This window comes from Saccoglossus kowalevskii, chromosome 2, assembly GCF_978046115.1.
Source record: "Saccoglossus kowalevskii chromosome 2, keSacKowa6.1, whole genome shotgun sequence".
NCBI classification, from domain to species: domain Eukaryota; kingdom Metazoa; phylum Hemichordata; class Enteropneusta; family Harrimaniidae; genus Saccoglossus; species Saccoglossus kowalevskii.
In genome coordinates, this window is record NC_140642.1 from 2,378,828 (window position 1) to 2,403,729 (window position 24,902).

General features: G+C 37.7%; 1 protein-coding gene across 1 annotated transcript; it reads left to right on the forward strand.

The window, feature by feature from the left end:
• The first annotated feature begins 790 nt into the window (after positions 1-790).
• On the forward strand, positions 791-24,028 carry LOC100375300 (uncharacterized). Its single transcript, XM_002741513.3, has 5 exons — positions 791-1,266; positions 22,552-22,674; positions 22,767-22,865; positions 22,976-23,450; positions 23,745-24,028. Exons 1-4 carry the CDS (start codon positions 1,089-1,091, stop codon positions 23,230-23,232), a joined length of 657 nt encoding a protein of 218 aa, XP_002741559.2. The 5' UTR covers positions 791-1,088; the 3' UTR covers positions 23,233-23,450; positions 23,745-24,028.
• The last annotated feature ends 874 nt before the right edge of the window (positions 24,029-24,902 follow it).

Here is a 24,902-nt window from a genome sequence, read left to right on the forward strand (position 1 = left end):
TAGATATATTTTACGTTTTGTGTGAATACTGTGTTGCTGTGATTACCATTAACCCTTTACCCGCCCTTCTATAGTTGTAAATATGCGATTATTTTCATATTTTCTCTTGAAACAACTTCCATTACTGAAGGAGGATATAATGCTATATCTCCATCGTGAAAATAATTATTTCACGAATTCAAGCTACACGTCTTTCTGTTCAAAAGTTGATATTATTATGTTGCCGCTTTTTTTCCACCTTTTACAGGGAATTCCAGCCTGAATACTTATTTCCTAGATCATTACACAATTTTGATGAATGTCATATCTATGTTGATAATTTCAAATATTTAGTAATATAGTCGGCGTCACTTAATCTGTTACCGTAAGACGTATTGGTACATGACTTGAATTAATTTGCATATGAGTTACTTATCATGGTCACGTGGCCTGTGATCAATATTCACCTATGTTAGCGGCATACTCTCATGATCACGGGTCATACCAAGACATTTGAAATTTGTGTTTTTTGTCAATCGTATAAATATATAACGCTATTTAATTAAAATCTTTTCGATAACGTATAAACTGTGAACACATATATCAATCCACCTATAAATGTCCACATAAATTTCTGTTTGTGTTCAATCATTTAACTTATTTAACGCGAATTAATAAAATGTCAAATGTCGTTGTCTGGGTATATAACTCAAGTTCTATCAAACGAAACCACGCCATCAATGGGTTTATTAACAGACTCTTAGGGAGTACTAGACGGTAACAGACTAATGTAGCAGCACATACCCAATAACACGAGCAGGTCGGAATACATAGGACATATAGTCTTAATATAGGCAAACGGGATTTGTTATTATTGGGAATTATGTAAAAAGCCACACCACGAGGAAGAGCTAACCCAATTATTCAATGCAACAGATTTATTGGATGAATAATCTACTGCTATGGATGTATAGTTGACGAATTACATGGTACCAGTACTGACCGCAATTCACCGTTGTTTCATGCGAACAGAAAGCTAAATGTCTCGTCCCGTCAACGCATCTGTCAGCAGATAGATTGGGGTGTGTTTTGATAGTCCGCTGTTTGGAATGCCAAATATAGTGCGAGTCTCGCCTACAGCCGTGGTCTTACGTTCACGGTCACACATGTACGGACTAACAAATTTCCCGACACAAACACGGGACACTATTTACGTTTTACCTGTTGTTCTATTTTGCACAATAGCAGTGGCATCCCAAGAAGTGACGGACATCGCGGCCAAAGATGGTAAGAGTTGTTTTTAATACTATCGACAATGGTGATTTGAGCCATAATGGTAATATCAGTTACCGATCACATGTTTTTTCATGTTGTTTGTACTTCGGGTGGGATCAAGTGCCATCAAACTACTTTATGATGATTACACTGACACGAATTCTTATTTCTAAACCCACTCGGAAATAATCAGGAATGTGTATCAAGATTCAACTTGTTATCAGTTCAATTTATTCCTGACACCACAATTAAAAAAAATCACATAGAATATAGACGCCGCATAGTGAATACAACCAGTTTTATACACACTCATTATTAATACCGTACGCCAGGCAATCGCGTGTGTTATATAACCTCGATAGTTGGACTATTCATCGCTAGTCGTTCGACTAATCAGTATTAAGCTTGTGCCGGCGACAAGTGACACGGAACAAGTTGTGTGTTAACACAAAGTAACATGGAGTAAACCAAGAAAGACCACCCCATCATTGAAACACACGTTACATACCTCATACCGCATACATCTACGCACAATGATAGTTATTATTCCCGATAAAACATATTTCTGTGACTATTAACTTGTGGTTACTCGTTAGTATCAAGTTCTTTATTGTCGTTTTAATCTATGGTATGGCTGTCATACATACACAGTGCGTGGCTGTTATCACTATACGTTTTCGTATGTGCATGGGTAGAGTGGTGACATAATATACAAGGAAGAAGCAAACAAACTTAAGCAAAGCTGGTTGAATTAATTTTAATTTGTCCCCTATGCTTACACGTGTTAAGAAATGTATTTGCTAATTGTTATTTAAATAAATGTGGTTTGCATTTTGGCTTCGAAATAATATAAGCTGGGTACACTACACTTTATCTGATACTACTATAAAATACAAGTGTATTATAGACCCGCGTATTGAACAGGCTTCAATCAGGCGAAATGATCTAAACACAAGGAGGGGAATTTACTGGAGAATATGAGTTATCTGACCTTTTCTAATCCACTCTACACTGACACTCCCCGTGCAACATATGGTATGTGTTATTATGGATGTACTCTGTAAAGAACATCAATAACACTACTGTAGTATCATGTCGTATGGAACGTCACACTGTTCCATTGTTTGATACATTAGTAGTTATCAAAGCAGGCCACATGTTAGTCCTCGTTGAACGTAGTAAAAACAAATAATTAGGTATAAAGACAACGAGCTTTGAAAGGCTTTGACTGACTAGTGACCAATGTATCCTCCCATAACACAAACAATCAACATTTCGTTATGTTATTAACCTTTTCGCAGTCATGAAGAGATCAATTTCATCCACATATGACATTGGCAATATTCGTGGTAGATTACCGACGCCCGTCATTGTGTTTTGCGATTTACTTCAAAATGGCTGACTGTGGGCATTCTTACAAGTTGCTACCAGTCACTTCAGTTATTTTGTGATTTCAATAAAATTTAACCGACTGGCAGCCACATACTGTTACCACACGACTGACAGTCACCTACTGTCACCACACGACTGGCAGCCACATACTGTTACCACACGACTGACAGCCACATACAGTCACCACACGACTGGCAGCCACATACTGTCACCACACGACTGGCAGCCACATACTGTTACCACACGACTGACTGACACATACTGTCACAACACGACTGACAGCCACATACTGTTACCACACGACTGGCAGCCACATATTGTTACCACATGACTGACAGCCACATATTGTCACCACACGACTGACAGGCACATATTGTTACCACACGACTGACAGTCATATACTGTTACCACACGACTGACACCCACATATTGTCACCACACGACTGACAGCCACATATTGTCACCACACGACTGACAGCCACATACTGTTACCACACGACTGCCAGCCACATATTGTCACCACACGACTGACAGCCATATATTGTCACCACACGACTGACAGCCACATACTGTTACCACACGACTGACAGCCACATATTGTCACCACATGACTGACAGCCACATATTGTCACCACACGACTGACAGCCACATATTGTCACCACGCGACTGACAGCCACATACTGTCACCACACGACTGACAGCCACATACTGTCACCACACGACTGCCAGCCACATATTGTCACCACACAACAGACAGCCATATATTGTCACCACACGACTGACAGCCACATATTGTCACCACACGACTGACAGCCACATACTGTCACCACACGACTGACAGCCACATACTGTCACCACATGACTGACAGCCACATATTGTCACCACACGACTGACAGTCACATACTGTCACCACACGACTGACAGCCACATATTGTCACCACACGACTGACAGCCACATATTGTCACCACATGACTGACAGCCACATACTGTCACCACACGACTGACAGCCACATATTGTTACCACTCGACTGACAGTCACATATTGTCACCACACGACTGACAGGCACATACTGTTACCACACGACTGACAGCCACATATTGTCACCACATGACTGCCAGCCACATATTATCACCACACAACTGACAGCCATATATTGTCACCACACGACTGACAACCACATACTGTTACCACACGACTGACAGCCACATATTGTCACCACATGACTGACAGCCACATACTGTCACCACACGACTGACAGCCACATATTGTTACCACTCGACTGACAGTCACATATTGTCACCACACGACTGACCGCCACATATTGTTACCACACGGCTGACAGCCACATACTGTCACCACACGACTGCTAGCCACATATTGTCACTACACGACAGACAGCTACATATTGTCACCACACGACTGACAGCCACATATTGTCACCACACGACTGACAGCCACATATTGTCACCACACGACTGCCAGCCACATATTGTCACCACACGACTGACAGCCATATATTGTCACCACAAGACTGACAACCACATACTGTTACCACACGACTGCCAGCCACATATTGTCACCACACTACTGACAGCCACATATTGCAACCACACGACTGACAGCCACATATTGTCACCACATGACTGACAGCCACATACTGTCACCACACGACTGACAGCTACATATTGTTACCACTCGACTGACAGTCACATATTGTCACCACACGACTGACTGCCACATATTGTTACCACACGGCTGACAGCCACATACTGTCACCACAGGAATGCTAGCCACATATTGTCACCACACGACAGACAGCCACATATTGTCACCACACGACTGACAGTCACATACTGTCACCACATGACTGACAGCCACATATTGTCACCACACGACTGACAGCCACATACTGTCACCACACGACTGACAGCCACATATTGTCACCACTCGACTGACAGTCACATACTGTCACCACACGACTGACAGCCACATATTGTCACCACACGACTGACAGCACATATTTTCACCACACGACTGACAGCCACATATTGTCACCACGTGACTGCCAGCCACATATTGTCACCACACAACTGACAGCCATATATTGTCACCACACGACTGACAACCACATACTGTTACCACACGACTGCCAGCCACATATTGTCACCACACTACTGACAGACACATATTGTAACCACACGACTGACAGCCACATACTGTCACCACACGACTGACAGCCACATATTGTCACCACACGACTGACAGTCACATACTGTCACCACACGACTGACAGCCACATATTGTCACCACACGACTGACAGCCACATATTGTCACCACACAACTGACAGCCATATATTGTCACCACACGACTGACAACCACATACTGTTACCACACGACTGCCAGCCACATATTGTCACCACACTACTGACAGACACATATTGTAACCACACGACTGACAGCCACATACTGTCACCACACGACTGACAGCCACATATTGTCACCACACGACTGACAGTCACATACTGTCACCACACGACTGACAGCCACATATTGTCACCACACGACTGACAGCCACATATTGTCACCACATGACTGACAGCCACATATTGTCACCACACGACTGACAGCTACATATTGTTACCACTCGACTGACAGTCACATATTGTCACCACACGACTGACTGCCACATATTGTTACCACACGGCTGACAGCCACATACTGTCACCACAGGAATGCTAGCCACATATTGTCACCACACGACAGACAGCCACATATTGTCACCACACGACTGACAGTCACATACTGTCACCACATGACTGACAGCCACATATTGTCACCACACGACTGACAGCCACATACTGTCACCACACGACTGACAGCCACATATTGTCACCACTCGACTGACAGTCACATACTGTCACCACACGACTGACAGCCACATATTGTCACCACACGACTGACAGCCACATATTTTCACCACACGACTGACAGCCACATATTGTCACCACATGACTGCCAGCCACATATTGTCACCACACGACTGACAGCCATATATTGTCACCACACGACTGACAACCACATACTGTTACCACACGACTGCCAGCCACATATTGTCACCACACTACTGACAGACACATATTGTAACCACACGACTGACAGCCACATATTGTCACCACACGACTGACAGCCACATATTGTCACCACATGACTGACAGCCACATACTGTCACCACACGACTGACAGCCACATATTGTTACCACTCGACTGACAGTCACATATTGTCACCACACGACTGACCGCCACATATTGTTACCACACGGCTGACAGCCACATACTGTCACCACACGACTGCTAGCCACATATTGTCACCACACGACAGACAGCCACATCTTGTCACCACACGACTGACAGTCACATACTGTCACCACATGACTGACAGCCACATACTGTCACCACACGACAGACAGCCACATATTGTCACCACACGACTGACAGCCACATATTGTCACCACACGACTGACAGCCACATATTTTCACCACACGACTGACAGCCACGTATTGTGACCACACGACTGACAGTCACATACTGTCACCATACGACTGGCAGTCACATATTGTTACCACACGACTGACAGCCACATATTGTCACCACACGACTGACAGCCACATATTGTCACCACACGACTGACAGCCATATATTGTCACCACACGACTGACAGCCACATATTGTCACCACACGACTGACAGCCACATATTGTCACCACACGACTGACAGCCACATATTTTCACCACACGACTGACAGCCACGTATTGTGACCACACGACTGACAGTCACATACTGTCACCATACGACTGGCAGTCACATATTGTTACCACACGACTGACAGCCACATATTGTCACCACACGACTGACAGCCATATATTGTCACCTAAAAAATCTTCATATGTCACTAATCGTTTTTCTTTTGCCGATTATATTTTAACTTGATAAAAACATCACATTAGGTGCGGTCTTGTCCTAAGTAGGTTCAATAAAAGATATAATCGTATACATATGAGTTGTTTTAATTAATTACTGATTTAACTGCGGGGAAATTTCCATGAGTCTCTACATAATTTACCGTACCAACGTAAATCGACATTTGTAAATGAAATGGGACGTTGCTTTATTCTGCAACTGAAATTGTTTCCATACATAATTCACACCTTTATTTCCAAAGTCAGGTATTACAAACATGTTTATTTTTGTCATCCCGAGATACTCATTTATCATCTACAATCGTGTGTAGTGCTGCTTCCGCTGAAAACATATAGTGAAAACATATAGTGAAAACATATAGTGAAAACATATAGTGAACACATATAGCGAATACGTATAGACAATTATGTTTTCATATTAAATCAAATCGGTAGCATCGCGTCTAATTCAACCAGTTTTTCGAATGAAACCAACGAGTTACTCAACATTGTAATGTTCATGTAAATTAATTATGTAACTTATTATTTTGGAATGCGTCAGTCATATGTCTATTGACCCTTTAATACTAATACAAGAACAATATTTCACGTTCCAACTAGTATTCCCACCATTGTACGTGTGTCGTACGTCTTGAATATAGAGTAGCAAACGTACGGTGCATGCACCAATTAGGGTCAAGTGTAAGTTCAGTATAGCTTCATTCTTATATGTCTGATTTAAATGAGTAGTTCTTGATTTTATGTTTATTACGATTTTGTATAACTTAATGAATTTATGTGGTGGAGGACATGACAACTCACTGATAATGTAAGCACGAATATCAGTGCCTTATCAGCCCAACTTATAGCATCTAATAGAGCTGGATACGCATGGCTACCGGCAAACATCTCAAATCGCTGAGATTAGGTAGGATTCCCGAATAGATGCATTCTATAAATCCACTTCATGTTGCTAATTAAGTGTGCTCATATATCTAGCTTATTTATACATATAATGTTTACAATATATCATGATATAAAATAAAATTAGTCAGTGATTGAAATATCATTAGCAACTATTAATGGTGAAGTGGATGGCTTTTAATCATTCTCATCATTACATTGGCCGCGTGTTAGTGAACCGTTCATTGATTACTATATATATTATGGGATGTACGTTTATATATCACAGAGGACCCAATGACAACCAACACAATTACAGTCATATTTGGAAATGTTGAATCATTTTTTATCAAATGTACAGTCCGAATTCGGTACAGCATAAGTAAAAGGCTCCGCTAATATGAATGAAAATGTTATTCCTAAGCAGATGTGTATAATATACGAAGTACTTGTAAGTGGTATTACACAATGCTAAGCGTAGTCTGGAAAGCTTTCGAGTTCTATTGATGAATATTACAATAGTTTTGTTTTGTTTTTCTGTTTGACAAGTTTGACAAGAAACTTGACAACAAAATCAACATTTCAGCATATTTTCATGATTTCATGATATGAAATTTAGAATGTAGAATAATCTACACATGCGTAGTATCATACTATATATAGGTAATATATGTATTATTTGAATAAATTAACAATGAACAGAGAGTTGCAATAATATGACGGTCACCCATCTTACTCTCAATATTGCATACGTGATAATGCAATTTGGTGAAGCTCGTTATTCATATACGATGAGTGACATCATTGAGAGAGATTGCTCGTCGAAAATATTCATTTCTCATCTTAGAGTTAAATATGTTGAAATGCTGTACACGGGGGAAATATTAAAAATAATGTTTAGTAATAACACAAAAATTAAAAACATATGTTAAGACAACTTGTATGATGTTTTAGTATCATATTATATTGTATATAATATAGGGAAAAAAAACTAATTTGTAATGATGGATCAGTGAATTTATATAATACATGCTACGTGATAACTATATTACATTCATGCCATCTGTTCCATCCTTATATTAAATGCAGAGCTAACCTCGCTTTATTTTACGTCATCACATGAAGCTGTAATCAAAGTTATATTTATGACGATCGCATACATGAATATATACGTTGTAGAGTATGAAGTCATTGACCCTGTACTCGTCATGACAAGGTCAATGTGGTCAATCTAAAGTGAAATAGATGTAAGTATCAGTAGCATGTACATAAGTACCTCTTGTAAGTTCCTATATTCAAACAGTAAATCGTGTTGCATTTGAATGTCGCCTTACTCTTATGTAATTCACAAATACATCTACTCCTTGTATTTTCCTAATGTTACAACATGTTCAACGGCAGATGGCTTTCATGACTTATCTAAGCGGTAGAAATTACTGGGTGAAACAAATATTCGTTCAAGTATATAATAAAATTGTATAGTATCAATAACGCAATTGTTCACGTTAGCTACAGATATATGACAAATGTAGTGTCACTTATTTAGATAACGGATTCTAAGAATTCAAAAGCGTTCGTTGAGAATTGGTCTTCAACCGTGAAATATTCACTTGATGAAAAAGAACCAACATCAACTCCCATTAGAAGCCGTAACGACATGACGTATTGCGTTGTTAACGCTTATACATAGATAATGAGGCATGAATATTGGTAAAAATCAATGTATGTCATTACATTTAACGATGCTAAAATCAGCTGTAAGAATTGCTTACATTGTTTATAGCTTATTATTTAACATATTTACGACAATTTGTTCAATGTGATTTTACTACCAAAATGTTAAATTTTGCATATTTATATTTCGCAGTGACGTAACATAAATATCACCCTAAACACTTCCCCCGTTGTATTATTGTTAAATGCGAATGGTTAGATTGCTTTTATCGTTAAAACGGTGACTGCTATCTGAAAAGAGCCGATCTACCGAAGGTGGAAATGAATAAATAATTGCTTGCTTAACATGTTTTTTTTTATTCACATTTGTTGTCCGTTAAACACATTTAAGTGGTTATTGCATTTACGGTTAGAAATACAGTCACCGTCATTCACAGTCAGGTCTGGGTAATTCAAGCAAATGTCTTTTATATTTTGTTTTCGAATATTTTTACAACTGTAGCGTGGGTCGTCAGCAAATACACACTGTCAAATAATGCTTTTTGTAATAGGATAATCAGTTTGGATTATGTCTTAAAATTGTGAATAGTGACAGTAGGGACTACTTACTAGAATTGGATAAGAATTTGAAAGCCGTATTTTCCGATGGGCAGGATTAGCACTCAGCTTCAACGCAAACAGACGGCAGGGAAAGTATGAAAGGGAATCTGACACTTCAGAAAATTAATTTCATGCCTTTCAATAATGAAACTGACTGGATAAGTAATATAACGTAACATGCACAATCATCTGTTTGACGTCAACAAGTATTGAAAGTGAATATAATGTCAGTTTTACGGTGTTTATAATCGTGAAATAGTAATTGACATTACGTTTTCGTTTATTAAAAACACATGCATGATCGATAAAATTATACTGGGGAGTCTAATGTAATTCCCGCCTAAAAGTGAATAACATTAGGTATGCCAATGAAAACCTTTTACGAGCACAATTTAAGTGCTCTTATTTTCTTAAAACCAGACTTTCAATTATTGGTTGGTTTTAATGATGATATTGAATACAGTAAAACATGTCAAACAAATGAATATTAAAATATACACAGCATGCTAGTGAAAGAACATCACTTTTCATTGTTATAAAGAGCGATTAAAGATCAATTCGACATAGACTGGGCATGGCAACTGAAGGGGCGTAGAGCACAATCCCGTCACATGACACAAACTGTAAACACGGAAGATGTGAACGCATATATCTGTTTGGTTCAAAGTGAAATTCACAGACCATGCTCTGAAAATAGGTTATTGATCATAATATACAAGTACATTTTTTTCTAGATAATTATAGCGCCGTTGTTTTTATGAGCATTATTCATTACGTACATTCATTAACTATATAGTAGTCATTAAAATTATAGTACTTAATGTCTAAGTTGTGATGTCGTTTCAAAATATAGAGTGTTGCATTGTATCATATATTTGATTACTCTGCGTGCGTCCGTTCCAGTAGTCTCTCACACATGCTTGGTCTGATTATGTTCAAACTTAACAAATTCTTGAGTACCAGTTATTTAAAAGCCACAAATTTATTAAAATCACATATTTGTATTAAAATGGTGCCTCGGTATGTTGATTGTGAATGCATGGAACTACTAGCTGTCATTAGTTGTTTACATCTCAACTCAACCTTGACTTTTACTCTGTTTTTAAGAGAGTAGTTTACATTCTCATCATAGTTTAGCAATATCGCTTGACTGGACTATGTCGTCATTCATACCCAGATGAGATACAATAGACAATAAAGCAAAAACAGACAACTTATTTTATTCTAAGACATTATAGACACTGAATTGTTATTCAACGTAAACTATAAACGTGATTTTGATCATTCACCAATTTATTTAATAAAATAATCACGCCGAGGTGTCAGTAATTAAATACGAATCGTCAATTGCGTATAATATTATATAGACGATACGAGAAAATAACGAAAATATTATTCATTATCTAATTAAGGTGTATATGCGGGTTTGTTAACACTCAGCCACTTACAATTATGTTATGTGCTTTTCTTATTTCTAGTTAGTTCTACCACACGTGGAAAATATTTTACATATATTTAAATGCGTTAAATTATTTGTTATGTTTTAAAGGATCATTCTATGTGTTTCAACGAGTTAGAGATTCAACCTTGAATAGCTCAGAGAATGTTGCCTAATTGATATGAAATGTGCACACTATGTAGGTGGTGTATTTATCTTGAGCCCAGACTTTTTAACAGTGTGAAGCCAATACTGTCGAAATATGAAAAATACACAATGTTAGGGCTGAGAAATCTTCATATATATAATCATAATCTTCACAATCCGAATCACATTCATATATGTGTATCATACAATAGTACGTTTCAGTTTGTCGACAGAACATTTATTTATTAAACTACTGACCCAAGTAATGGAGGAGACAGGTACGCACTAAAGTATACGATTTATTACTACAGCGTTGGAGACAAGAACTGTGCATTAAATTGTCATATTAAAATTTGCTGAGTGCAATAATATGAATTGATTGCCCTCTATGGCTGACAGTTATTAAGTACCGTTGAAATGTTGAATACATAACATCAATGTAATCTATAATGTCTCTAGAATATAATACTGTTGTAAATCGTTCTCAGTGAATCTTGTCCGAATCACGCTTTAGTTTGTAACAGTTGCTGAAAGATGTGAGCCGGCAAATAAACATAGAAGACAGATTCATGATGATAACAGTGTGTTTAGCACAGATTCACATTTGTTGTATTTGAAAGTCTCTTTTAAATGAAACATGAATTGTCAACAGTGCAATTTCGCTTTATATTGCAGGAGCTACGTTACAAATTTGCATAATGGAAGTATATATAGATGAGCAAGTCGTGAAATTAGATACAATAACGGCATGACCGTCCGTGTTCGTAAAGTTGGTCCAACATCAGGTGAAACGTAGGCATTTAGTTTGATCCGATATCCGATTTGTCAAGTGTACAAATGACCAGCACATGATCAGAGTTCAACTCTCGTTTATCTATATAAAACGCTCCTACGCCTGCAACCGCATTGTGACCATGGAACAAGTACTAACAAATAATAAATAGAAAGTGAATAGTTGGCATCCGTTAGTACCTTCCATGACATTACCAAGCATATGTCTGATTACTCGATCGTGCGTTTCAGTTGTTTCTTTTTTAATTGCTATTTCAACATCAGAAAAGAGTATCTGAGTAAATGTGAAACACCGATATAGTGCTTGACAGCAGACACGATACAATTATATTTATGGTGCTGCTATCTGACATGCTATAAATTCTTACACTACGCCTGGACGGTCAGTAACTAAATTAAACATTATGTTGGCTGCTGTTAGATGATATCATTTAATGGGGTGATATGGTTATTATCACGCGTGACTCTAATCCTGTTAGACACTGTCCAAATGTGTAAATCTTTCTAGCTGGGTTTGGTACGATATCATTCCATTTCTATGCTAGACGACTTTCAGTCGCTGTTGCTTGATTTCGTTTCTGAGGATAACAAACAAACATGTGCTATGATTGACGGTGACAAGGTTGACTCAAGCGCTAAATGTGTCTAGAAGGACGAACATAAGAACATACAATCTATTTTCAGTTATTTGTATATTTTCAGTGGTAAATATCAATGATGTATAATATAAACGCAATAATGTATAATATATTTATAAGATATTCAAAACACAAATTACGTAGTTTATTTATTTACATACAATTTGCTCTATATTCTGAGATAATTGTTAATAAGATAAATCCAATGTGTCGTCGTAAATACCTATGTACTACTATTATTGTAACACGTGTAGCAATCTATATTAACTTGTACTTTATAGTAACAATGGAAAGACCGACGATTAAATCGGTATAGCATAGCGTAGATTTCTAAGAAATCGTTAGAACATTTGAAAAGTTTACAAAATGTATCACTCTGCAACGTGTGTGGTTTTCACAATATGACATGCGAGTAACTATAATTATACGTTATATCCAGTATTAGCTGCATATTAGCAAGAAACTCACGAAACTGGACACGAGGAAATAGACGGGCGAGTATAACGCCGAGACCCCGGACCGAGACCCCAGGCCGAGTCCCCGGGCCGAGACCCCGGGCCGAGACCATGTTCCAAGACCCCAGGCCGAGACCCCGGGCCGAGACCCCAGGCCGAGACCCCAGGCCGAGACCCCGGGCCGAGACCCCAGGCCGAGTCCCCAGGCCGAGACCCCGGGCCGAGACCATGTGCCAAGACCCCGGGCCGAGACAATGTGCTGAGACCCCAGGTCGAGACCCCAGACCGAGACCCCGGGCCGAGACAATGTGCCGAGACCAGTGACAGCGGTACTTGGGGAATAAAAGAAATGATATCGAACATCATACGATTTGATTCGCTGAATTACTGACTAATAATCAACACAGACAAGGTTGCACGTGTCTTTATTATTCATTGACCTCGGATAAAAAATAACATCGGGTAAAAAAACACTGGTTCAAAACAGATATTTATTCTGCTACTTTCAGGCTCGTGACATTCGTATTTGAGGAATTAATGGCGTCCATTCAGAGCGGAAGGAAAGCTGCTGGTCACATGTACTGTTTTTGTTTTCGGTGCTCCAATTGACGCAAAGAGAAGCGGTTTCGGTGGGACAAAGGACGCATTCTACTCAATACATGTGTACACTTAAGTTGTGCGGTCCATCATTCAATAATAAAAAAATAAAAAATAAATAAATAAATAAATAAATAAATAAATAAATAAATAAATAAATAAATAAATAAATAAATAAATAAATAAATAAATAAATAAATAAACGAATGAATAAATAAATAAATAAATAAAATAAAAAAAAAATAAATACGCATGTGTATGATATACATATGCACCATGGCCACTACAAAGCAGACAACCTATTTCGCAGATTAGAAGACTTGTTATTGTCGGGGCAAACTATTCAAAGACTGAAGGAACCTATAGAATGAAAATTGTTTCTTTATAATGGTGGATGTTATGAACGCGACTTCCCACTCTCCACAGATTTTTGACTAGCTAACTCTATTTGGTCGAAGAGGTTGAAATTAAAAAGAATGAAATTTGGGCAATTAGTTTGCAAATACAACTGGACGTGAAAAGCGATTCACCTTTGATACAAGAACTTGACTACTCATGTACGCTGTATATTAAACAATATTAGGTCGTATGTGGAGTAAGACTTGCATTTATAAAACGAAAATTGCACGTGCATATCCTGCGTACCTCGTCATATAGTTGAAAATATATTAGTGGCTTTTACCTAATCATCCCATGGGGCGTATAATGATTCAGCATTCAAATATTTTCTTTGGGAAATTAAGTGCTTCAATGTGTTCTCGGTGATTGCGATGGTTATCACGATCCGTATACAATACACAGTCACCGTTCACGGCGGCTGATTGACAGGTACTCCAATACGTAATACAAGAATCATGATTTGAATTGTGATTTATCTCTACGACAGGTGTATTGGTTGGAATAAGATTAATTGAGAACGTATCGACGTATCGACGTAATACACGCAAACGCCTAAAACTGCGTATACTGAACATACAGGGCATTATTGATACGCATACGAAGGACCATTTCTTACTATGCGTAGTCAGTGGATGAAAAGCCAAATGCAGATACCTGGGCAGTGATACAGTCGATATGTTAATCTAACTATGGCCCTTTCACGAACGACAAGTACATAATTTTCACAATACACTATGAATTCTTTTCAACAAACATTCCATGGTTGACTGACAAAGAGTAATCAGTAAAAACTCAGCAGTTGGTGGGGGAATTGAACAGGCATCATATCTCGATTCTTACTTCATAAGTTCCTATTTACATTTACTGAAAAAATCCATTGATAGCGCAGGTATATCAAACCACAATAGATTTGAGATCAATTTTGTACAAATTTGTTACTAATTTACAATACTGAATAAAATAAGAAACACTGACATACCCATCCATCAATCCAATATCAAACGTGTTATATGGATTACAATCGACATATAACAATGTACATGGGATACAGCACTTACACACAGGTAGTACAAAAATTAATGTGATAAACGAGATGAAATCGGTATCAGAACATTCACAACAATTATTACACAAAAGAATTATATATTGAACTCAAGTTTAGGACCAAGAAGTGATGTCAGGTGTTTGCGAAAGAGTGGGCGAATCGCGCCGTCCCGTTAGCGCCTACATAAGACAAATGATATTAAAACAATCAGAAATCATCTACATAGGTGATTTATCGTATATACCATAGACGACAAATAATGTAATTGATAAATATTATGCACATTGTGTATTCTGGTGGTCCGACGTCACGCATTCTGGTAGTCAAGACGTTATGCATTATGGTGGTTAGACGTCACGCATTCTGATTATTAGACGTTATGCATTCTGATTGTTAGACGTTATGCATTCTGATTGTTAGACGTTGTGCAGTCTGATTATTAGACGTTATGCATTCTGATTGTTAGGCGTCATGCATTCTGGTGGTTAGACGTTATGCATTCTGATTGTTAGACGTTATGCATTCTGATTGTTAGACGTTATGCATTCTGATTGTGAGACGTCATGCATTCTGATTGTTAGACGTCATGCATTCTGATTGTTAGACGTCATGCATTCTGATTGTTAGACGTTAGGGATTCTGATTGTTAGACGTCATGCATTCTGATTGTTAGACATCATGCATTCTGATTGTTAGACGTTATGCATTCTGATTATTAGACGTTATGCATTCTGATTGTTAGACGTTATGCATTCTGATTGTTAGACGTTATGCATTCTGATTGTTAGACGTTATGCATTCTGAATATTAGACTTTATGCATTCTGATTGTTAGACGTTATGCATTCTGATTGTTAGACGTTATGCATTCTGATTGTTAGACGTTATGCATTCTGATTGTTAGACGTTATGCATTCTGATTGTTAGACGTTTTGCATTCTGATTGTCAGACGTTGTGCATTCTGATTGTTAGACGTTATGCATTCTGATTGTTAGACGTAATGCATTCTGATTGTTAGACGTTATGCATTCCGATTGTTAGACGTTATGCATTCTGATTGTTAGACGTTATGCATTCTGATTGTTAGACGTTATGCAGTCTGATTATTAGACGTTATGCATTCTGATTGTTAGGCGTCATGCATTCTGGTGGTTAGACGTTATGCATTCTGATTGTTAGACGTTATGCATTCTGATTGTTAGACGTTATGCATTCTGATTGTTAGACGTCATGCATTCTGATTGTTAGACGTCATGCATTCTGATTGTTAGACGTCATGCATTCTGATTGTTAGACGTTATGCATTCTGATTGTTAGACGTTATGCATTCTGATTGTTAGACGTTATGCATTCTGATTGTTAGACGTTATGCATTCTGATTATTAGACGTTATGCATTCTGATTGTTAGACGTTATGCATTCTGATTGTTAGACGTTATGCATTCTGATTGTTAGACGTTATGCATTCTGAATATTAGACTTTATGCATTCTGATTGTTAGACGTTATGCATTCTGATTGTTAGACGTTATGCATTCTGATTGTTAGACGTTATGCATTCTGATTGTTAGACGTTATGCATTTTGATTGTTAGACGTTGTGCATTCTGATTGTTAGACGTTGTGCATTCTGATTGTTAGACGTTATGCATTCTGATTGTTAGACGTTATGCATTCTGATTGTTAGACGTTATGCATTCTGATTGTTAAACGTCACGCATTCTGGTGGTTTGACGTCATGCATTCTGATTGTTAGACGTTGTGCATTCTGATTGTTAGACGTTATGCATTCTGATTGTTAGACGTTATGCATTCTGATTGTTAGACGTTATGCATTTTGATTGTTAGACGTTATGCATTCTGATTGTTAGACGTTATGAATTCTGATTGTTAGACGTTATGCATTCTGATTGTTAGAACGTTATGCATTCTGATTGTTAGACGTTATGCATTTTGATTGTTAGACGTTATGCATTCTGATTGTTAGACGTTATGCATTTTGATTGTTAGACGTTATGCATTCTGATTGTTAGACGTTATGAATTCTGATTGTTAGACGTTATGCATTCTGATTGTTAGACGTCATGCATTCTGATTGTTAGACGTTGTGCATTCTGATTGTTAGACGTTATGCATTGTGATTGTTAGACGTTATGCATTCTGATTGTTAGACGTTACGCATTTTGGTAGTCAAGCATTCTGATTGTTAGACGTTATGCATTCTGATTGTTAGACGTTACGCATTCTGGTAGTCAAGCATTCTGATTGTTAGACGTTACGCATTCTGATTGTTAGACGTTACGCATTCTGGTAGTCAAGCATTCTGATTGTTAGACGTTATGCATTCTGATTGTTAGACGTTATGCATTCTGATTGCTGGACGTTATGCATTCTGATTGTTAGACGTCACGCATTCTGATTGTTAGACGTTGTGCATTCTGATTGTTAGACGTTATGCATTCTGATTGTTAGACGTTATGCATTCTGATTGTTAGACGTTGTGCATTCTGATTGTTAGACGTTGTGCATTCTGATTGTTAGACGTTATGCATTCTGATTGTTAGACGTAATGCATTCTGATTGCTAGACGTTATGCATTCTGACTGTTAGACGTTATGCATTCTGATTGTTAAACGTCACGCATTCTGGTGGTTAGACGTCATGCATTTTGATTGTTAGACGTTATGCATTCTGATTGTTAGACGTTATGCATTCTGATTGTTAGACGTTATGCATTCTGATTGTTAGAACGTTATGCATTCTGATTGTTAGACGTTATGCATTTTGATTGTTAGACGTTATGCATTCTGATTGTTAGACGTTATGCATTTTGATTGTTAGACGTTATGCATTCTGATTGTTAGACGTTATGAATTCTGATTGTTAGACGCTATGCATTCTGATTGTTAGACGTCATGCATTCTGATTGTTAGACGTTGTGCATTCTGATTGTTAGACGTTATGCATTGTGATTGTTAGACGTTATGCATTCTGATTGTTAGACGTTACGCATTCTGGTAGTCAAGCATTCTGATTGTTAGACGTTATGCATTCTGATTGTTAGACGTTACGCATTCTGGTAGTCAAGCATTCTGATTGTTAGACGTTACGCATTCTGATTGTTAGACGTTACGCATTCTGGTAGTCAAGCATTCTGATTGTTAGACGTTATGCATTCTGATTGTTAGACGTTATGCATTCTGATTGCTGGACGTTATGCATTCTGATTGTTAGACGTCACGCATTCTGATTGTTAGACGTTGTGCATTCTGATTGTTAGACGTTATGCATTCTGATTGTTAGACGTTATGCATTCTGATTGTTAGACGTTGTGCATTCTGATTGTTAGACGTTGTGCATTCTGATTGTTAGACGTTATGCATTCTGATTGTTAGACGTAATGCATTCTGATTGCTAGACGTTATGCATTCTGACTGTTAGACGTTATGCATTCTGATTGTTAAACGTCACGCATTCTGGTGGTTAGACGTCATGCATTTTGATTGTTAGACGTTATGCATTCTGATTGTTAGACGTTATGCATTCTGATTGTTAGACGTTATGCATTCTGATTGTTAGACGTTATGAATTCTGATTGTTAGACGTTATGCATTCTGATTGTTAGACGTTATGCATTCTGATTGTTAGACGTTATGCATTTTGATTGTTAGACGTTATGCATTCTGATTGTTAGACGTTATGCATTCTGATTGTTAGACGTTATGCATTCTGATTGTTAAACGTTATGAATTCAGATTGTTAGACGTTATGCATTCTGATTGTTAGACGTCATGCATTCTGATTGTTAGACGTTGTGCATTCTGATTGTTAGACGTTATGCATTGTGATTGTTAGACGTTACGCATTCTGGTAGTCAAGCATTCTGATTGTTAGACGTCATGCATTCTGATTGTTAGACGTCACGCATTCTGATTGTTAGACGTCATGCATTCTGATTGTTAGACGTTATGCATTTTGATTGTTAGACGTCACGCATTCTGATTGTTAGACGTTATGCATTCTGATTGTTAGACGTTATGCATTCTGATTGTTAGACGTTATGCATTCTGATTGTTAGACGTTATGCATTCCGACTGTTAGACGTTATGCATTCTGATTGTTAGACGTCATGCATTCTGATTGTTAGACGTCATGCATTCTGACTGTTAGACGTTATGCATTCTGATTGTTTGACGTTATGCATTCTGATTGTTTGACGTTATGCATTCTGAATATTAGACTTTATGCATTCTGATTGTTAGACGTTATGCATTCTGATTGTTAGACGTTATGCATTCTGATTGTTAGACGTTATACATTCTGATTGTTAGACGTCATGCATTCTGATTGTTAGACGTTATGCATTTTGATTGTTAGACGTCACGCATTCTGATTGTTAGACGTCACGCATTCTGACTGTTAGACGTTATGCATTCTGATTGTTAGACGTTATGCATTCTGATTGTTAGACGTCATGCATTCTGATTGTTAGACGTTGTGCATTCTGATTGTTAGACGTTATGCATTGTGATTGTTAGACGTTACGCATTCTGGTAGTCAAGCATTCTGATTGTTAGACGTCATGCATTCTGATTGTTAGACGTCACGCATTCTGATTGTTAGACGTCATGCATTCTGATTGTTAGACGTTATGCATTCTGATTGTTAGACGTCATGCATTCTGATTGTTAGACGTCATGCATTCTGACTGTTAGACGTTATGCATTCTGATTGTTTGACGTTATGCATTCTGATTGTTTTACGTTATGCATTCTGAATATTAGACTTTATGCATTCTGATTGTTAGACGTTATGCATTCTGATTGTTAGACGTTATGCATTCTGATTGTTAGACGTTATACATTCTGATTGTTAGACGTCACGCATTCTGATTGTTAGACGTTATGCATTGTGATTGTTAGACGTTACGCATTCTGGTAGTCAAGCATTCTGATTGTTAGACGTCATGCATTCTGATTGTTAGACGTCACGCATTCTGATTGTTAGACGTCATGCATTCTGATTGTTAGACGTTATGCATTCTGATTGTTAGACGTCATGCATTCTGATTGTTAGACGTCATGCATTCTGACTGTTAGACGTTATGCATTCTGATTGTTTGACGTTATGCATTCTGATTGTTTGACGTTATGCATTCTGAATATTAGACTTTATGCATTCTGATTGTTAGACGTTATGCATTCTGATTGTTAGACTTTATGCATTCTGATTGTTAGACGTTATGCATTCTGATTGTTAGACGTTATGCATTCTGATTGTTAGACGTTATGCATTCTGATTGTTAGACGTTGTGCATTCTGATTGTTAGACGTTATGCATTCTGATTGTTAGACGTTATGCGTTCTGATTGTTAGACGTTGTGCATTCTGATTGTTAGACGTTGTGCATTCTGATTGTTAGACGTTATGCATTCTGATTTTTAGACGTAATGCATTCTGATTGCTAGACGTTATGCATTCTGATTGTTAGACGTTATGCATTCTGATTGTTAAACGTCACGCATTCTGGTGGTTAGACGTCATGCATTTTGATTGTTAGACGTTATGCATTCTGATTGTTAGACGTTATGCATTCTGATTGTTAGACGTTATGCATTCTGATTGTTAGACGTTATGAATTCTGATTGTTAGACGTTATGCATTCTGATTGTTAGACGTTATGCATTCTGATTGTTAGACGTTATGCATTTTGATTGTTAGACGTTATGCATTCTGATTGTTAGACGTTATGCATTCTGATTGTTAGACGTTATGCATTCTGATTGTTAGACGTTATGAATTCTGATTGTTAGACGTTATGCATTCTGATTGTTAGACGTCATGCATTCTGATTGTTAGACGTTGTGCATTCTGATTGTTAGACGTTATGCATTGTGATTGTTAGACGTTACGCATTCTGGTAGTCAAGCATTCTGATTGTTAGACGTCATGCATTCTGATTGTTAGACGTCACGCATTCTGATTGTTAGACGTCATGCATTCTGATTGTTAGACGTTATGCATTCTGATTATTAGACGTTATGCATTCTGATTGTTAGACGTTATGCATTCTGATTGTTAGACGTTATGCATTCTGATTGTTAGACGTTATGCATTATGATTATTAGACGTCACGCATTCTGATTGTTAGACGTTATGCATCATGATTGTTAGACGTCATGCATTCTGATTGTTAGACGTTATGCATTCTGATTGTTAGACGTTATGCATTCTGACTGTTAGACGTTATGCATTCTGATTGTTAGACGTCATGCATTCTGATTGTTAGACGTCATGCATTCTGACTGTTAGACGTTATGCATTCTGATTGTTTGACGTTATTCATTCTGATTGTTTGACGTTATGCATTCTGAATATTAGACTTTATGCATTCTGATTGTTAGACGTTATGCATTCTGATTGTTAGACGTTATGCATTCTGATTGTTAGACGTCACGCATTCTGATTGTTAGACGTTATGCATTCTGATTGTTAGACGTTATGCATTCTGATTGTTAGACGTTATGCATTCTGATTGTTAGACGTTATGCATTCTGATTATTAGACGTCACGCATTCTGATTGTTAGACGTTATGCATCATGATTGTTAGACGTCATGCATTCTGATTGTTAGACATTATGCATTCTGATTGTTAGACGTTATGCATTCTGACTGTTAGACGTTATGCATTCTGATTGTTAGACGTCATGCATTCTGATTGTTAGACGTCATGCATTCTGACTGTTAGACGTTATGCATTCTGATTGTTTGACGTTATGCATTCTGATTGTTTGACGTTATGCATTCTGAATATTAGACTTTATGCATTCTGATTGTTAGACGTTATGCATTCTGATTGTTAGACGTTATGCATTCTGATTGTTAGACGTTATACATTCTGATTGTTAGACGTCATGCATTCTGATTGTTAGACGTTATGCATTTTGATTGTTAGACGTCACGCATTCTGATTGTTAGACGTCACGCATTCTGACTGTTAGACGTTATGCATTCTGATTGCTAGACGTTATGCATTCTGATTGTTAGACGTTATGCATTCTGATTGCTGGACGTTATGTATTCTGATTGTTAGACGTCACGCATTCTGACCGATAAACGATACCCATTCCGAAAAGTAGTTATACATTGTGATGGTTAGACTTCATACATTTTTGTGGCAATTCCCCCTGCTCTTGCAGTAGGTACACATAAAATGCCGACACTCAATGGAATTATATTATTGTATTTGTTTGCAGATGATTTATGTTATCCGTGTTTGGTAAATGGCGAGGGTATCTGCCTTGTATGGGCATTACGATGTGATGGTATTGACCACTGTGATAAAGGTAGTGATGAAGATTTCGATCTTTGTTACGGAGGTATGTTGATAAACTGACATTTTTATATTCCCTGGCTGTTATTTATGAACCAATTTGTCACTAATATACTTTCTTACCTTTTCTTTTTGCAGATAGTTGTCTGGCTGTGCTGCCAGACTTTCGTCGTTGTGATGGGAAAAAAGACTGCAGAGATGGTAGAGATGAGTATTACGATGGTTGCCATGATGACGGCAAGTATTTTATGTTCAAATCACCTTAATTACACTATGACCTTTGACCTGTATTTGTAAATATGATAACATTCCACTTAATGAATAATAAATATAACTTTTGTTTTCAGAAGCTACCTCGTCATCATCAGTTTTTGGAAATGCAAGTGTTGCTGTCGCTGCAAGTTTTCTTATCGGAGTTGTGGTTGTATTACTTGGCTTTATTTTCTGTATATGTTGCTGTTGTCGGAAAAGCCGTGAAGGTAGACCTTATATCTCAAGCCCCGGCGGTAATAAGGATGTGACTGCTAATGGATATCGTTTTGTGACTCATTCGCTGAACTATTCACTGGATGGCTTGTACGATGTGAACGAGGAAACGGTTTAACTATCATGTATATCAATCTTCAATTCAGAAAACATTCGACTAAGCCAAATTGTTGTGCAATTTATTATTTTCTTATCTGCCTGAAACATGCATTTGTTTTTATTGAAAGTGGTATTCCAGGTGCCAATGTCCGTGATGCATAGGGAAATGTCGTTATTTATATAACACTTTTGGTACTGAACATTTATGTTGAAGATGAGTGTACATTTCACAGATAGGTGAGTTCTTATATGTTGTTACATGCTAACAATCAGACAAATATCACAACATGAGACAGATGATTTGATCTTATGATCACAGCCTCACCACTGTAACTAGACGCGCTATCAACCACGCAATACTAACTAGTTCGAAATGACGTATAGTGAACGCAGTTCGACAGCGACTAGATGGCAATGTACAAGTTAAATTTCTGACGATTGATATATTCTAATTTAGTGAAGTTGATCAATTAAATACAAAATAGTTTACGTATACGTAGTTATACATTTATTTCTATGATTTGATTTCAGCGCTGCTGTTCCCTTGTATATATTATACGTCGACGCAAGCAAGCACACATCAAGTATTTCACTGGATAGTAATATTCCTATTAGCAATGTCTTAGCTCATACCCAGGTCTGTTTGTTCTACCTGCCGGCGTGATTGAAAGTCCAATACACACGACGAATTAATGTCTTATGATAATGGAGATATTTGATCATTTAAGGATACGAGGCATTTATACCACATTTATGTGTTTACGTGTGTTTTATATCAATGTTCATAATAAAGTAATCAGTACCAAACAATGTGATACTATAGTGCTGATTCAGATATTCAGGACAAATTTCATTATTGTAATTATGATTTCATTATAATACCGAGAAGGTACACTGGAGGCATTCTGTAATCATCGTTCACAGTTTGTCTGCCGCTTAGAAGGAAACACAGAGCATATACAAATCACAAGAACTTTGAAGGCATCAAGTAAGGTTTCGATTTAATCATAATGCAAGGTCGATTACTTATCATGTACCAGCCTGGAACAATGCACTCAGCATTGAATTGTACATTTACATATATATCAAAGCCGACAACGATAACACATTTAAAATGTATTAATGATGCGTACAGTAGCCTACAGTAGTATTCATTTAAAGAACACAGCACTTAAAATCCTTTTGGGGGATATTTAAATTTGTTAGTCATAATTACAATTAGGATAATCGAGTGAATAGATGCAAATCATTAACATCGGCAAGGGTGTCAACTGCTCATCCTCCTGCAATGGTCATATAAATACGCTATGGTGGTGATGTCAATATCTCATTTAAATGTGTAAGTTCAACATCTGTTGTCGAAATTTGCATGTCAATAAACATATGTAGGTCTAGTTTAATAATCCTACATTCTTCCTTCATTGATACAAACGATGTTTCGTGGCGACATATGGGGATAGCATCAACTCGGACAATTCAATTAACATAGCATTAACACAAACTGATTATAGTACACATGGTTTCACACAGTCGTCATTCATGTTATACATTCAATAAACTGTTCTTGTGCTGTCCCTTCACTTCGGGCGTAGTTATTACCCACGATTAATACACCACCACCTTCGACCTGTACGTGTCACATTCGATATGAATTAGTGAGAGGGATGGGTGGACAGGTAGGTTGTCAGC

Excerpts from the sequence above, each read along its gene's own strand:
- LOC100375300 (XM_002741513.3), top strand. The coding sequence starts at position 1,089 with ATGCCAAATATAGTGCGAGTCTCGCCTACAGCCGTGGTCTTACGTTCA. Across the intron at positions 1,267-22,551 it reads GGACATCGCGGCCAAAGATG|ATGATTTATGTTATCCGTGT; the intron begins GTAAGAGTTGTT and ends ATTTGTTTGCAG. Across the intron at positions 22,866-22,975 it reads CGATGGTTGCCATGATGACG|AAGCTACCTCGTCATCATCA; the intron begins GCAAGTATTTTA and ends TTTTGTTTTCAG.